This window comes from Charadrius vociferus, unplaced genomic scaffold (assembly GCF_000708025.1).
Source record: "Charadrius vociferus isolate BGI_N301 unplaced genomic scaffold, ASM70802v2 scaffold183, whole genome shotgun sequence".
Classification (NCBI taxonomy): Eukaryota; Metazoa; Chordata; class Aves; order Charadriiformes; family Charadriidae; genus Charadrius; species Charadrius vociferus.
The window spans coordinates 1,812,551-1,826,276 of NW_009648250.1; the positions used below are offsets into that span (position 1 = coordinate 1,812,551).

General features: G+C 42.4%; 1 protein-coding gene across 1 annotated transcript in view; it reads right to left on the bottom strand.

Annotated features, from left to right (window-relative positions):
- Window positions 1–13,478, bottom strand: part of PAPD4 (PAP associated domain containing 4) — a 58,788-nt gene extending 45,310 nt beyond the window's left edge. Inside the window, exons 1-6 of the mRNA XM_009884291.1 lie at window positions 13,327–13,478; window positions 11,949–12,065; window positions 9,520–9,769; window positions 8,258–8,372; window positions 8,047–8,138; window positions 5,475–5,541 (exon numbers count right to left, since the gene is read on the bottom strand). Coding sequence (XP_009882593.1) covers window positions 5,475–5,541; window positions 8,047–8,138; window positions 8,258–8,372; window positions 9,520–9,769; window positions 11,949–12,065; window positions 13,327–13,478 — 793 coding nt within the window. The remainder of the gene's footprint in view (window positions 1–5,474; window positions 5,542–8,046; window positions 8,139–8,257; window positions 8,373–9,519; window positions 9,770–11,948; window positions 12,066–13,326) is intronic.
- Between the last annotated feature and the right edge of the window lie 248 nt (window positions 13,479–13,726).

The window sequence follows — 13,726 nt, forward strand, 5'->3', positions numbered from 1 at the left end:
AAGGGGGGTTAAACGAGACTGGCAGGCACTGCAGCTACTCCAACCCCAGTGACGGGCAATGCAGCTACTCCAACCCCTGTGGCAGGCACTGTAGCTGAACCAGACAACCAACCCATGCCAGTATCAGTTGCTCCTATACAGAAGAAGAAATACACCAAGAAATCATTTCGCTTAGTAAGGGGTGATAATGAACCAGGGCCATCACAAGAACAGGAAGAAGAGACAGAACCAGAGATAATCACCTGATCCCTATCCCTGAGTGAGCTGCGAGATACACAAAAAGATTTCAGCACTCCTTGGCAGTGATAGAATGGAAAGGCGAAGAGGGACCAAGGATGGATGACGTGGCTGTCTGACTCCGGCAATATGAAGAAAGTCTCTCTTCACCCTTCATCTCAGCTATGGAGAAACTATCCCAGAAGGTCTAGCAACTTGAAGAGAAGATGTCCTACCCTCCACCTGTACAGGCCAGTATCTCAGCTATTAGGAGCAGGCGTTTCTCTACTCAAGAGAAAGTACAGAGGGTACACACCACAAGGCACCCTGTGGTTTCACCTGTGTGACCATGGAGATGACATGAGGAAGTGGGATGGACAACCTACTTTGACCCTACGGGCATGGGTACATGAGTTGCAAGGAAGAACAATCACAAAAGGGGATCCCTCCAGGAAAAGTGCCACTCCTGTTTCCAGCAGACAGCTCCCCAGACAGAGCAGAAGGCCTGATCTTACCTCTGATCCTCTTGAAGGGACTTCCAAATAATTTCTGCAAGAAGTGAGTAACGGATACTATGATCAGGATTAGAGGGGCCCTGCCCCCAGCCAGGTGGGGGAAAGGGACAACCAGGTTTATTGGACTGTGTGGATTCACTGAGGAACATCAAAACAACCAACAGGTGAACCGGGCTGCTAAGATTGAAGTGGCTCAGGTGGATCTGGACTGGCAGCATAAGGGGGAATTATTTATAGCTCAGTGGGCCCATGACGCCTTGGGCCATCAAGAAAGAGATGCAACATATAGATGGGCTTGTGACCGAGGCATGGACTTGACCATGGACAATATTGCACAGGTTATCCACAAATGTGAAACATGTGCTGCACCTAAGCAAGCCAAGTGGTTAAAGCCTCTTTGGTATGGAGGACGATGGCTAAAATATAAATATGGGGAGGCCTGGCAGATTGATTATATTACATTCTCACAAACCTGCCAAGGCAAGTGCCATGTGCTCACAATGGTGGAAGCAACCACTGGATGTCTGGAAACATACCCTGTGCCCCATGCCACTGCCTGGAATACTATCCTGGGCCTTGAAAAGCAAGTCTTATTGTGACATGGCACCCCAGAGAGAATTGAGTCAGACAACAGGACTCATTTCTGAAACAGCCTCATAAAGGGCCAAAGAGCATGGCATTGAGTGGATATATCACATCCCCTGTCACGCACCAATGTCAGGGAAGATAGAACAATACAATGGACTGTTAAAAACTACACTGAGAGCCATGGGTGGTGGGGCCTTAAAACACTGGGATACATATTTAGCAAAAGCTACTTGGTTAGTCAGCACCAGAGGATCTGCCAATCGAGCTGGCCCTGCCCAATCAAAACTTCCAAGTACAGCAGAATGGGATAAAGTCCCTGTAGTGCACATGAAGAATATGTTAGGGAAGACAGTCTGGGTTAGCCCTGCCTCAGGCAAAGGCAAACCCATCCGTGGGATAGCTTTGCACAAGGACCTGAGTGCACTTGGTGGGTGATGCGGAAGGATGGGGGGGTCCAACATGTACCTCATGGGGATCTGATTTTTGGTGAGAACAGCCAATGAATCAAATTGTATGATGTTAAGTGCTAAATAACCCTGCTACCATATGTCATCATTACTATAATTGCCATCAATGGTACTACAGCAATAATCACCCAACCCAATGACAGATGGACTTTGATGAAACTGAGTAAAGTGCAGCTGTGATGGGATCAGAACTGACCTCAGCAGCTGGCACCCAGTAACTTCCTCGAGATCCACATCTTCAACCTGCAGACCGTGGGCATGAGCCACCCTGGGTACACCAGCTACCAGCTCTGAATACAGCATGCAACAGTCCAGCACCACACACCATCACACCTGCCCTGAGGGACTGTTCTAACAGATGGAGTCCAAAGTCATGGGCTAAATGAACTCAATGCACACTTTAGAGGGATGGCGATAGGCTATGGGAATTTGATCTGTATGTGCATATATGTACATATATATATATATATGAGACAGGGAAAAGTGGTGACAATTAATTGGGAACTGTAAGATCTGGGCATGACATAGATGATATAGAATAAGTGGTGGATAATGTCCTGGTTCCAGCAGGGATAGGGTTAATGTCCCCAAGGATCTGGCAGGGGACACAGGTATTCCATGCCACGTGAGCCATACCCAGGCTATAGGGGGGAACTGGCCAGGGGAGGGGGCAGGAAGTGGCCCCTTGGAGCAAGCTGGGGCTGCCTGGTCTGTTAGGTGAGCAGTGGTACCTTAATTGCATTTGTACATTCCTCTATCATTGTTAATCGTTGTTGTTTTTCTCTTTCCTTTGCTGTTCTGTTAAACTGCCTTTATCTCAACCCATGAGTTTTACCTTCTTCTTCCAATTCTTCCCCATGGCTTTGGGGGTTGAGTGAGCGGCCGCGTGGTTCTTTGTTGACAGCTGAGGTCAAAACCCCAACAACTGGTGAGGCCACACCTTGAGTAGTGTGTTCAGTTTTGGGCCCCCCACTACAAGAAAGACATTGAGGTGCTGGAGAATGTCCAAAGAAGAGCAATGAAACTGGTGAAGGATCTAGAGCACAAGTCTTATGAGGAGCAGTTAAGCGAACGGGGGTCGTTCAGCCTAGAGAAAAGGAGGCTGAGGGGAGACCGTATTGGTCTCTACAGCTACCTGGATGGACGTTGTAGCAAGGTGAGGGTTGGTCTCTTCTCCCAACTAACAAGTGATAGGACAAGAGGAAACAGCCTCAAGTTGTGCCAGAGGAAGTTTAGATTGGATATTAGGAAAAATTTCTTCACTGAAAGGGTTGTCAAGCACGGGAACAGGCTGCACACAGAAGTGGTGCAGTCACCATCCCTGCAGGTACTTAAAAGATGTGTAGATGTACTGCTGAGGTACATGGTTTAGTGGTGGACTTGGCAGTGCTAGGTTAACGCTTGGACTTAATAATCTTAAAGGTATCTTCCAACCAAAATGATTCTATGATTCTATGATCTTATTTTACAAATTCTTAGAGTATTTTCCGCAGGAATGTCAGGGAAGATAGAACAATACAATGGACTGTTAAAAACTACACTGAGAGCCATGGGTGGTGGGGCCTTAAAACACTGGGATACATATTTAGCAAAAGCTACTTGGTTAGTCAGCACCAGAGGATCTGCCAATCGAGCTGGCCCTGCCCAATCAAAACTTCCAAGTACAGCAGAATGGGATAAAGTCCCTGTAGTGCACATGAAGAATATGTTAGGGAAGACAGTCTGGGTTAGCCCTGCCTCAGGCAAAGGCAAACCCATCCGTGGGATAGCTTTGCACAAGGACCTGAGTGCACTTGGTGGGTGATGCGGAAGGATGGGGGGGTCCAACATGTACCTCATGGGGATCTGATTTTTGGTGAGAACAGCCAATGAATCAAATTGTATGATGTTAAGTGCTAAATAACCCTGCTACCATATGTCATCATTACTATAATTGCCATCAATGGTACTACAGCAATAATCACCCAACCCAATGACAGATGGACTTTGATGAAACTGAGTAAAGTGCAGCTGTGATGGGATCAGAACTGACCTCAGCAGCTGGCACCCAGTAACTTCCTCGAGATCCACATCTTCAACCTGCAGACCGTGGGCATGAGCCACCCTGGGTACACCAGCTACCAGCTCTGAATACAGCATGCAACAGTCCAGCACCACACACCATCACACCTGCCCTGAGGGACTGTTCTAACAGATGGAGTCCAAAGTCATGGGCTAAATGAACTCAATGCACACTTTAGAGGGATGGCGATAGGCTATGGGAATTTGATCTGTATGTGCATATATGTACATATATATATATATATGAGACAGGGAAAAGTGGTGACAATTAATTGGGAACTGTAAGATCTGGGCATGACATAGATGATATAGAATAAGTGGTGGATAATGTCCTGGTTCCAGCAGGGATAGGGTTAATGTCCCCAAGGATCTGGCAGGGGACACAGGTATTCCATGCCACGTGAGCCATACCCAGGCTATAGGGGGGAACTGGCCAGGGGAGGGGGCAGGAAGTGGCCCCTTGGAGCAAGCTGGGGCTGCCTGGTCTGTTAGGTGAGCAGTGGTACCTTAATTGCATTTGTACATTCCTCTATCATTGTTAATCGTTGTTGTTTTTCTCTTTCCTTTGCTGTTCTGTTAAACTGCCTTTATCTCAACCCATGAGTTTTACCTTCTTCTTCCAATTCTTCCCCATGGCTTTGGGGGTTGAGTGAGCGGCCGCGTGGTTCTTTGTTGACAGCTGAGGTCAAAACCCCAACAACTGGTGAGGCCACACCTTGAGTAGTGTGTTCAGTTTTGGGCCCCCCACTACAAGAAAGACATTGAGGTGCTGGAGAATGTCCAAAGAAGAGCAATGAAACTGGTGAAGGATCTAGAGCACAAGTCTTATGAGGAGCAGTTAAGCGAACGGGGGTCGTTCAGCCTAGAGAAAAGGAGGCTGAGGGGAGACCGTATTGGTCTCTACAGCTACCTGGATGGACGTTGTAGCAAGGTGAGGGTTGGTCTCTTCTCCCAACTAACAAGTGATAGGACAAGAGGAAACAGCCTCAAGTTGTGCCAGAGGAAGTTTAGATTGGATATTAGGAAAAATTTCTTCACTGAAAGGGTTGTCAAGCACGGGAACAGGCTGCACACAGAAGTGGTGCAGTCACCATCCCTGCAGGTACTTAAAAGATGTGTAGATGTACTGCTGAGGTACATGGTTTAGTGGTGGACTTGGCAGTGCTAGGTTAACGCTTGGACTTAATAATCTTAAAGGTATCTTCCAACCAAAATGATTCTATGATTCTATGATCTTATTTTACAAATTCTTAGAGTATTTTCCGCAGGAAGCCACCGCAATCTAGAAGAGTAGTAAGAGTACACTAACAGAGGTTTTCCAAACAGAAATCTACTTTCCGCACCCTCCCCCTGCCCCCCGCAATTGTGGCCCATAATTCAAAAGTCATTTTAGATGCTACACTTTCTTGAAGTCCACTAGTTTGCAAGACAACCATTATGTTTTTCTAATTACTAACCATGACCACAAAGATAAGTAACATTACTAAATATTTGTAGCTTTTCTCCAAACAATACAGTGATTAGAAGCTAGACAAGATGCAATTACATAGATTAGTTACAACTGTGCGTCAATACTTCTTCCAGAATTGCCAATAATCTTACCACCTCACTGTAGCCAGGAACTTACAAAGTTTAGTACTGAAGAGTTTTTGGACTAAGCTGAGTATATGCCTTGCTTCAGTCTTCTGATTTACCTGAAATATGACAGTAAAATTAAAGAAAAATGTTGGCAACTCTCATTTAGATGTCCCAAGTAAGCATGCGTTACTTTTCAAACAGAATTAACTCTCAGGATAAGACATGAACACATATACCAACACCTTCCAGAGCCTACATATACATTTAGTGAGACAAAAGCCAGACAGAACAATCCACATTCAATATGTAAAGTAGCAATCAGACATTCATAAATCATAGAACTTGACAAAAACCTAGCCCCACTTGTACAGAAATGTCCTTTCCTTTCTCTTCAATGATGCTTCAACTCTTTCAAAATTATGCTCTTATTCAGATTTCTTTTTTGTTACATCTTTCCTCCTAACCTAAACTCTACTCATAAACATTTACTATCACCAAAAATACTTAAGATATTTTGCATATCAAATTCTTTCTTATGCCTGCTCAGTAAGATTAGTGGCTATGAACCTAAATAATGAAATAAAAAACCTGTACTTCATAGAAGTTGTTCTGGCATCTAAAATGAGTTCTCTAAACAATTTTCATCATAGAATGGTTTAGGTTGGAAGGGACCTTGAAGATCATCTAATTCCAATCGCCCTGCCATGGCAGGGACACCTCCCACTAGACCAGGTTGTTCAAAGCCCCATCCAATCTGGCCTTACACACCTCCAGGGATGGTGCTTCCACAGCTTCTCTGGGCAACCTGTTCCAGTGTCTCACCACTGTCATGATTCTAGGCAATTTACTTCTCTGTTTTGCTGTGTTTTTTTCACTTACAGAGTGAAGGTAATGCTTATTTTTTGAATGCTTTGTTGGGTTAAAGGTTTTATAGGGTTACATTCATGTTTGCAACATTATTAGGCCCGCAGTTCGTAGCTACTATGAGTGCAAAAATATGTTATTATATCAAAAGGATTTGACTATTGGTTTCTCATTTTGGAATCCACAGAATCACATAATGGAAGGGGTTGCAAAGGACCTTCAGAGATAATCTAGTCCAACCCCCATGCCAAAGCAGGTTCACCTAGAGCAGGTTGGACAGGATTGCATCCAGGTGGGTTTTGAATATCTCCCCAGAAGAAGAATCCACAACCTCTGTGGGCAGCCTGTTCCAGTGCTCTGTCACCCTTCAAGTAAAGAAGTTTCTCCTCATGTTGACACAGAATTTCCTGCGTTCCAGTCTGTGCCCATTGGCTCTTGTCCTGTCACTGGGCACCACTGAAAAGACTCTGGTCCCATCCTCTTGAAACCCACCCCTTAGATATTTATAAGTGTGGGTAAGATCCTGTCTCAGTCTTCCCTTCTCCAAGCTAAACAGACCCAGGTGTCTCAGCCTTGCCTCATAAGAAAGGTGCTCCAGTTCCTTATCATCTTCATAGCCCTCCGCTGGATTCTTTCCAGTAGTTCCTTGTCCTTCTTGAATGGGGGAGCCCAGAACTGGACACAGTACTCCAGAGTGGCCTCACCAGGGTAGAGTAGAGGGGAAGAATAACATCCCTCGACCCACTTCTTTTTAATGCACCCCAGTATACCATTGGACCTCTTGGCCGCAAGGGCACACTGCTGGCTCATGGTCAAACTGTCCAACAGGATTCTCAGGTCCCTCTCTGCAGAGCTGCTTTCCAGCAGGTCAACCCCTAGCTTGTACTGGTGCACAGGGTTATTTGTTCCTATGTGCAGGACCCTACACTTGCCCTCACTGAACTTCATTAGGTTCCTCTTGGTGCAACTCTCTAGCCCGTCTAAGTCGCACTGAGGGCAGCACAGTCTTCTGGTGTGTCAGCCACTCCTCCCAGTTTTGTGTCAAGGGCAAACTTGCTGAGGGTACACTCTGTCCCCTCATCCAGGTCATTGATGAATATGTTGAACAAGACTGGACCCAGTACTGACCCCTGGGGAAGACTGCTAGTTACGGGCCTCCAACTAGACTCTGCACTGCTGATCACAACCCTCTGAGCTCTGCCATTCAGCCAGTTCTCAATCCACCTCACTGTCCACTCATCTAACCCACACTTCCTAAGCTTACCTATGAAGATGTTACCAGAGACAGAATCAAAAGCCTTGCTGAAGTCAAGGTAGACAATGTCCACTGCTCTCCCCTCATCTATGCAGCCCATCATGACATCATAGAAGGCTATCAGATTGGTCAAGCATGCTTTTCCCTTGGTGAATCCATGTTTACCGCTCCTGGTAACCTTCTTTTCCTCTACATGTTTGGAGATGACATCCAGAAAGTGCTGTTCCATCACCTTTCCAAGGATGGAGATGAGGCTGACTGGCCTGTAGTTTCCTCCTTCTTGCCCTTTTTGAAGACTGGTGTGACATTAGCTTTCCTCCAGTCCTCAGGGACCTCTCCTGTTCTCCAGGGCCTTTCAAAGGTGATGGAGAGTGGCTTTGCAATAACATCTACCAGCTCCCTCAGCACTTGTGGGTGCATCCCATCAGGGCCCATCCAGCCTTAAAAAAGCACATATATAAAAACGGCTTTGTTTTTACCATGTATGTTTTAAATTACTTACTGGTTCTTCTTTAACCACCAGGCACAAGTCACCATCACTGCTACGAGTGCCAAACCCATTCAGTGAGGACCCAACCAAATAGAGTCGGCTCTCTGTAATAGAAGAATCACAGAATAAAACCTATGTAACATCTCTTAGTTTAAAAGAAAGAAAGAACTGCAAACCTGAAGTACATTCAAACTGATATTAAGTAACCAAATTCAAAACATACGTGGAAATATTCGCTGAATCTCTCTCTGGAGTTCTGTTCTGCAGAGCTCTTTTCTGTTCAAATCACAGGTCTGTTGCTGACATGCTTGAAACAAATCCAAAACCTGCTGACTTAACTTGACACACACATGCAAAAAGTAAAGATACAGAGAAGTGAACATTCTTTCCTGCCAGTGATGCAATTACATGAAACACAGAAGACTGCATTAAAACAAACAACAAAAAAAAAAAAATCAAAATCCAGCATCATTTCACAAAATCTATTCCATTGTCGAGAGTTTACCATACTTGAATTCATGTTGAACAACTCCCCAGAAGAAATTTCTGCAAAGTTTTTAAATTCAAATTTGTTCAATCTGTTTTAAAATGTGTATCCACAGAAGATATTTTTTGCCTCCTCATTATCTGCAGCCTTTCAGGGAACAAGCAGTAAAAGACCAGACATATCTTCTGCTGACTGTAATGTCAACAGTTTGCTGGCCAGTAAAAGGGAGAAAAATAAATATTAAAACTGACTTAAGTTAGCTTCCTCTTTCATCCCACATAAACTATTAAAGAAGTAGTCAGACCTTTGGTGGAAGGAGGTATTAACTGTTTCTCTTTCACAATACTGTAACATGCTATGATCAACAGTAATATTTATACTAAAAAAAATCTTCTGTCATGTTGGTGCAGATAAAATATGAAGACTGATTAGCCATGTTTGGTTTTTTTTAACTAAAAATGAAAAAAACCCACAGTTCCAACTCCACTGTCTGCCTAAAGAAGACATCCTCTTCTACATTCCAGAACAGGTAGAAGAGAAAATTTTATCTCTTTCTGAAGAGAGGCAGAGGACACCTTTACGGGCACAATACTGTATTTGTTCAGAATGGGCTTCTCTCACATTACTAGGGTGGGGTTTTTTTTCCCCATCAGGATTCTCCCTGCCTCCCAATCATGGGACAAACAGACCATCCCTCCAATTTCTGCTTCCTGGAGCAGACATGTAGGTTTCCTGACATTACTATGGAAACCAAACAAGACAGGCAAACACCACTCCTGCCCCCGAAAAATGCTCCAAACCTGAACACACATAAGGAGGCTATATAGGACCATACTGGCAGCTACACTTATTGATATTCCTCCTAATGACAGCTCAGCAATAGAGACCCCATGACACTCTCAAAGAACCTCGCAGAAGTTTTTGTGGTCTCCCAAAGCACCGTTGGACCCTGCCTACTCAGAAGGCAGATGTAAACCACTGGCATAGAAAGATGTTACCTTATCTTTGGCCACAGGGAGCGTAGTTTCTATAGGGTCTGGAAACAAAGTATCTCGCAATGGAGGGACACATCCAGTTAAATCTGGTATGTAATGTGCACGGAGCAATGGAGATTGAACTGATCCTGGGAAGGAGTATCTACGTCCTTCTGGTAAAGGCACTGCTTGGTTAACTACAGCTGTTTCAGGACAATGTGAATGAAACCGCTGCCGTTTGACATCATGTGAAACACTTTGTTCACGCAGTCTCCTATAAATAAATAAATAAATAAGGAAAAAAAAGAGAGACGGTAATTCCTCTAGTTTGCAAGCTCCAACCTACGATTAAAAGACAGCTGCTACAAAGTACAAATACCAATGCTTGATGATGTGACTATTTCACTAAAAGCAAGTCTTCTACAGAACAAAAGGCCTGCCTACCCTAGATAGTAAGTGAAATAAACCTGAAATGAGAAAAGCGTACATACATACAACTGCAAAAGTGCAGCCACCCTTGAAGTAAATTGATGCAACTGCTTTACAAGAGCGTCTGCATTAATCAATTGAAACCGAAATGGCAAGTTCAGTGAAGCAGGATAGCTCAGAAAGCTGGTCATACTGTTTTGGTGACAACATACTTTTTAAAAAACAAAAACATACAGACTGTGTACAGGTACTTTCTGAATACCTAGTGACAAATAAAATAAATTTGGTAGCGGGGAGGTGAGAAAAAGAAACTTATGACAATAGCCATTCAAAATGTAGCATTTCTCTGTGTCTTAGACTGTACAATACAGTAAACTGTGTAATCTGGGCAAAAGAGAAACACTATTCATTTGGCAAATCAAACTGATGTTTGTATCAAGCTACACAGGTCATAAACCTAATATCTCATTTTCAAACCTTAGTCTGTATCTCCTCACTAAGTCATTTGTCACAGGAAGTCAAACATATTTGAAGAGACATAGTGCTTACAGACAGCCCCTTGGCATCCTAACCCTTTACTAAGAAGAAGTATTGAAAGCTGACCGGTGGTTGAACACTGTAGTCCATCCACAGTAAAGAGTAAGAGAGGACATTCATGGTTTTTTTATACATCAAGTATTGCACAAAGTCAACCAGCACAGGGCTACTCACACATTTTTTATTTAAAAAGCATGAAATCAAATGCTCATATGTATCAATGAATTAATAAAACTACAGTCATTTCCTGTAGTTAGAAAAGCTACCATCAAAGTAGTTTGGGGACCTAGACAGATTTTATTATTAATAATAAAATAATAAAAATTTAACTGAAGAGACGTCAAGTTATCTTTCCAGTTTTCAAGTCTGAGAGAAGTTCTGGTAACATTACCTACCCACAATCTTAAACGAACACATAATGTAACATTAAATCAAAACACAATGCTGTTTCAGCCTGGTTTGACTGAGAAGAACTTGCACAAATTCATGTTCAGCAAAAATACCTTAAGAAGAGTTGACTCGAGATCTAAGGATTAACTAGTTGACTGCAAATCTACTAACATAGCATAGCTTTCCATAAACCAGACTGGTCAAGAGGAAAACATACATATAGGATGAAACTAGGAACTTCTTTAATTCATGTGATAGTTATATACTCAACTGTAACTTAATACCATATATTTAATTGTACATATTTTCTGATACGTTAAATCTGGAAGAGAAAAAGCATACTGGAAATAGTTTTGAGGACAGATTACATAAAGCTTCCTCCCTATCAGCCAATTCACAGAATTATTACAAGCACACATCAACTACTATTCATGAACTGATAATGACAAGTTTTTTTTTTCTAGAATGTGAAAAGAAAGTAAAACCATACATTCATCTGAAATGCCTTTCTGTTGCAACTAAAGTAACAAAGGAAGTTATGTATGTTCCAGTAAGTTTAGTTTTTTGAAAAGTAGAAAAACTATGTTTTCATAAAATTCCTGTTAAAAAAAGAACTTACTGTATTCGAAAAATAAAGCATTGGATAATTAAGAAAAATCAGGAGAAACATCTAGCGTGTCATCAGAAAAAACATCACAATTCCCATAAAGCATCAAGGGTGCAGTTTTACTCTTAACTCGGCAAATTAATAGGAAGAGAACACTCAATTTATTAAGACAAACACTCTTATAGTTAAGCACACACAAACTACGATCTATTCTAGTAGTTAAATAAAACACGTAAATCACAGTTCTGTAAGGCTACAGCTGTTGGAACAGAAAAACTACACATATTGTATCACTTATGAGTACTAAAATTCTCAAAAGCAGCTATATGAACACTTTAAAATGCCAAGACATGGCCTGTTTCATCAAAAAACATTTTATTTAGTATTCTTACAATTTCTAACAAAAAGTTGCACAAGAAATTGGTATTAGACAAGCTTCACCATGGGTACATTACGACCAGAATTAATCAAACACACAAAAAGAACTTACTTTCTTCCTCGGAATGACGTGGGGGCATCAAACATATGTACTGTACTGCCATTTCCATAAGTCATTGGCTGCAGTGTAACAGCTGGAATAGTTGCAAGGTTCCCACTCAAAAGAGCCCTGGAAAGATTACAGTCCTTAACTGTTATTCATATGATAACTAAGACGCTTTTTATGGATTTGTAGTTTTTCTTAAGTGAATATGAAACTCAGCAAGTCCTGTCATTTTTTTCTTAGAAGCAATAAATCTGTCTTTTCTACCCAAAATGAAGAGATACTTCAGTATATATTTTTCTTTAAAAAAAAAAAAAAAAGAGAGGACAGTCATTCTTCACAACACACGTGTAAGAAAAGGTGTCGTGGTTTAACCCCAGTTGGCAACTGGAACCACATAGCCACTTGCTTCCCCCTCGCCCCCTCCAAGAAGGGTGGGGAGAAAGAGCGAAAAAAAAAAGGAGGGGAAAGGCAGAGAAAAAACAACCTGGTGGCTTGAGATAAAGACAGTTTAATAGGTAGAGCAAAGCCATGCATGCAGGCAAAGCAAAACAAGGAATTCATTCACTGCTTCCCACGGGCAGGCAGGTGTCCAGCTATCTCCAGGAAAGCAGGGCTCCATCACACGTAACAGTTACTTGGGAAGACAAATGCCATCACTCTGAACATCCCCCCTGCTTCCCTCTTCCCCCAGCTTTATATGCTGAGCATGATGTCACATGGTATGGAACATCCCTTTGGTCAGTTGGGGCCAGCTGTGGCAGCTGTGTCCCCTCTCAACTGCTTCTGCACCCCCAGCCCTCGCTGTCAGAGTGGTGTGAGGAGCAGAAAAGGCCTTGACTGCCTAGCAACAACTAAAACCACCAGTGCACTATCAAAAGTATTTTTCATCCCAAATCCAAAACATAGCACTATTCCAGCTGCTAATAGAAAAGTTAACTCTGTCCCAACTGAAACCACAACAAGAGGCTAGCAAACAAATTAACTTAAGGTACTGCTAAATTTAAGAGCCTAAAGAACACTATGGTGTCTTCAAATCTAGCCCCAAGAATAAATGTTTCTTCCCCTTCTCATCTCCCCCATTTTCCCCAGTAAACAAATGGAATCGAAGATCTTTAAAACTGAACTGTAGATTATTAACTCTAACCGGTGCAACAGCACATCATGCATTATGCACAATGCAGGAGAGCACTGAAACTTGCAGGTCACCAACAGAAATGGTACAGCTCTGTTTTACACGACCCCTTCCTGGGTTTTTTTGCATTTTAATGCAGTTTAATGTTAAAAACAGTGGAAGATGTCTTCCATAAACAGAAATACTTCTTTCAAAAGACCATCAATTCTCTTTTTCAAGCTAAACCCCACTATCAATTCTTACTGTACTTACGCAGCATTCTGAAAATTAAACCGAGCATCAACAATTTGTTGCTGAGAAAGAGTAGGCGGTATATTTAGAGGAAGCTTATTGATGAGATTACTCTGTTGTTGATGTTTTGGAGGGAAGGGTGGACGACCCAAGTTGGAGGGATTTGGGAACATGCTCCTTTCTACTTGAAGATAACATGTATCCTTTTACCTACATTAAAAAAAAAAAAAACCAAACCAAAACAACAACAAAAAAAGAAATTAGGCAACAAGAAATACTGGTTATCTTTTAAACTCTTGGTTTATAAATTCAAACAACCTAGAATGTATTTTCAGAAATTGCTTTAAAGAATTGTGATTGTGGGCTAGTTTTATCTCCTTTCGGGGCAAGACACTAAATAAAAATACTGTATTCTCTTAAG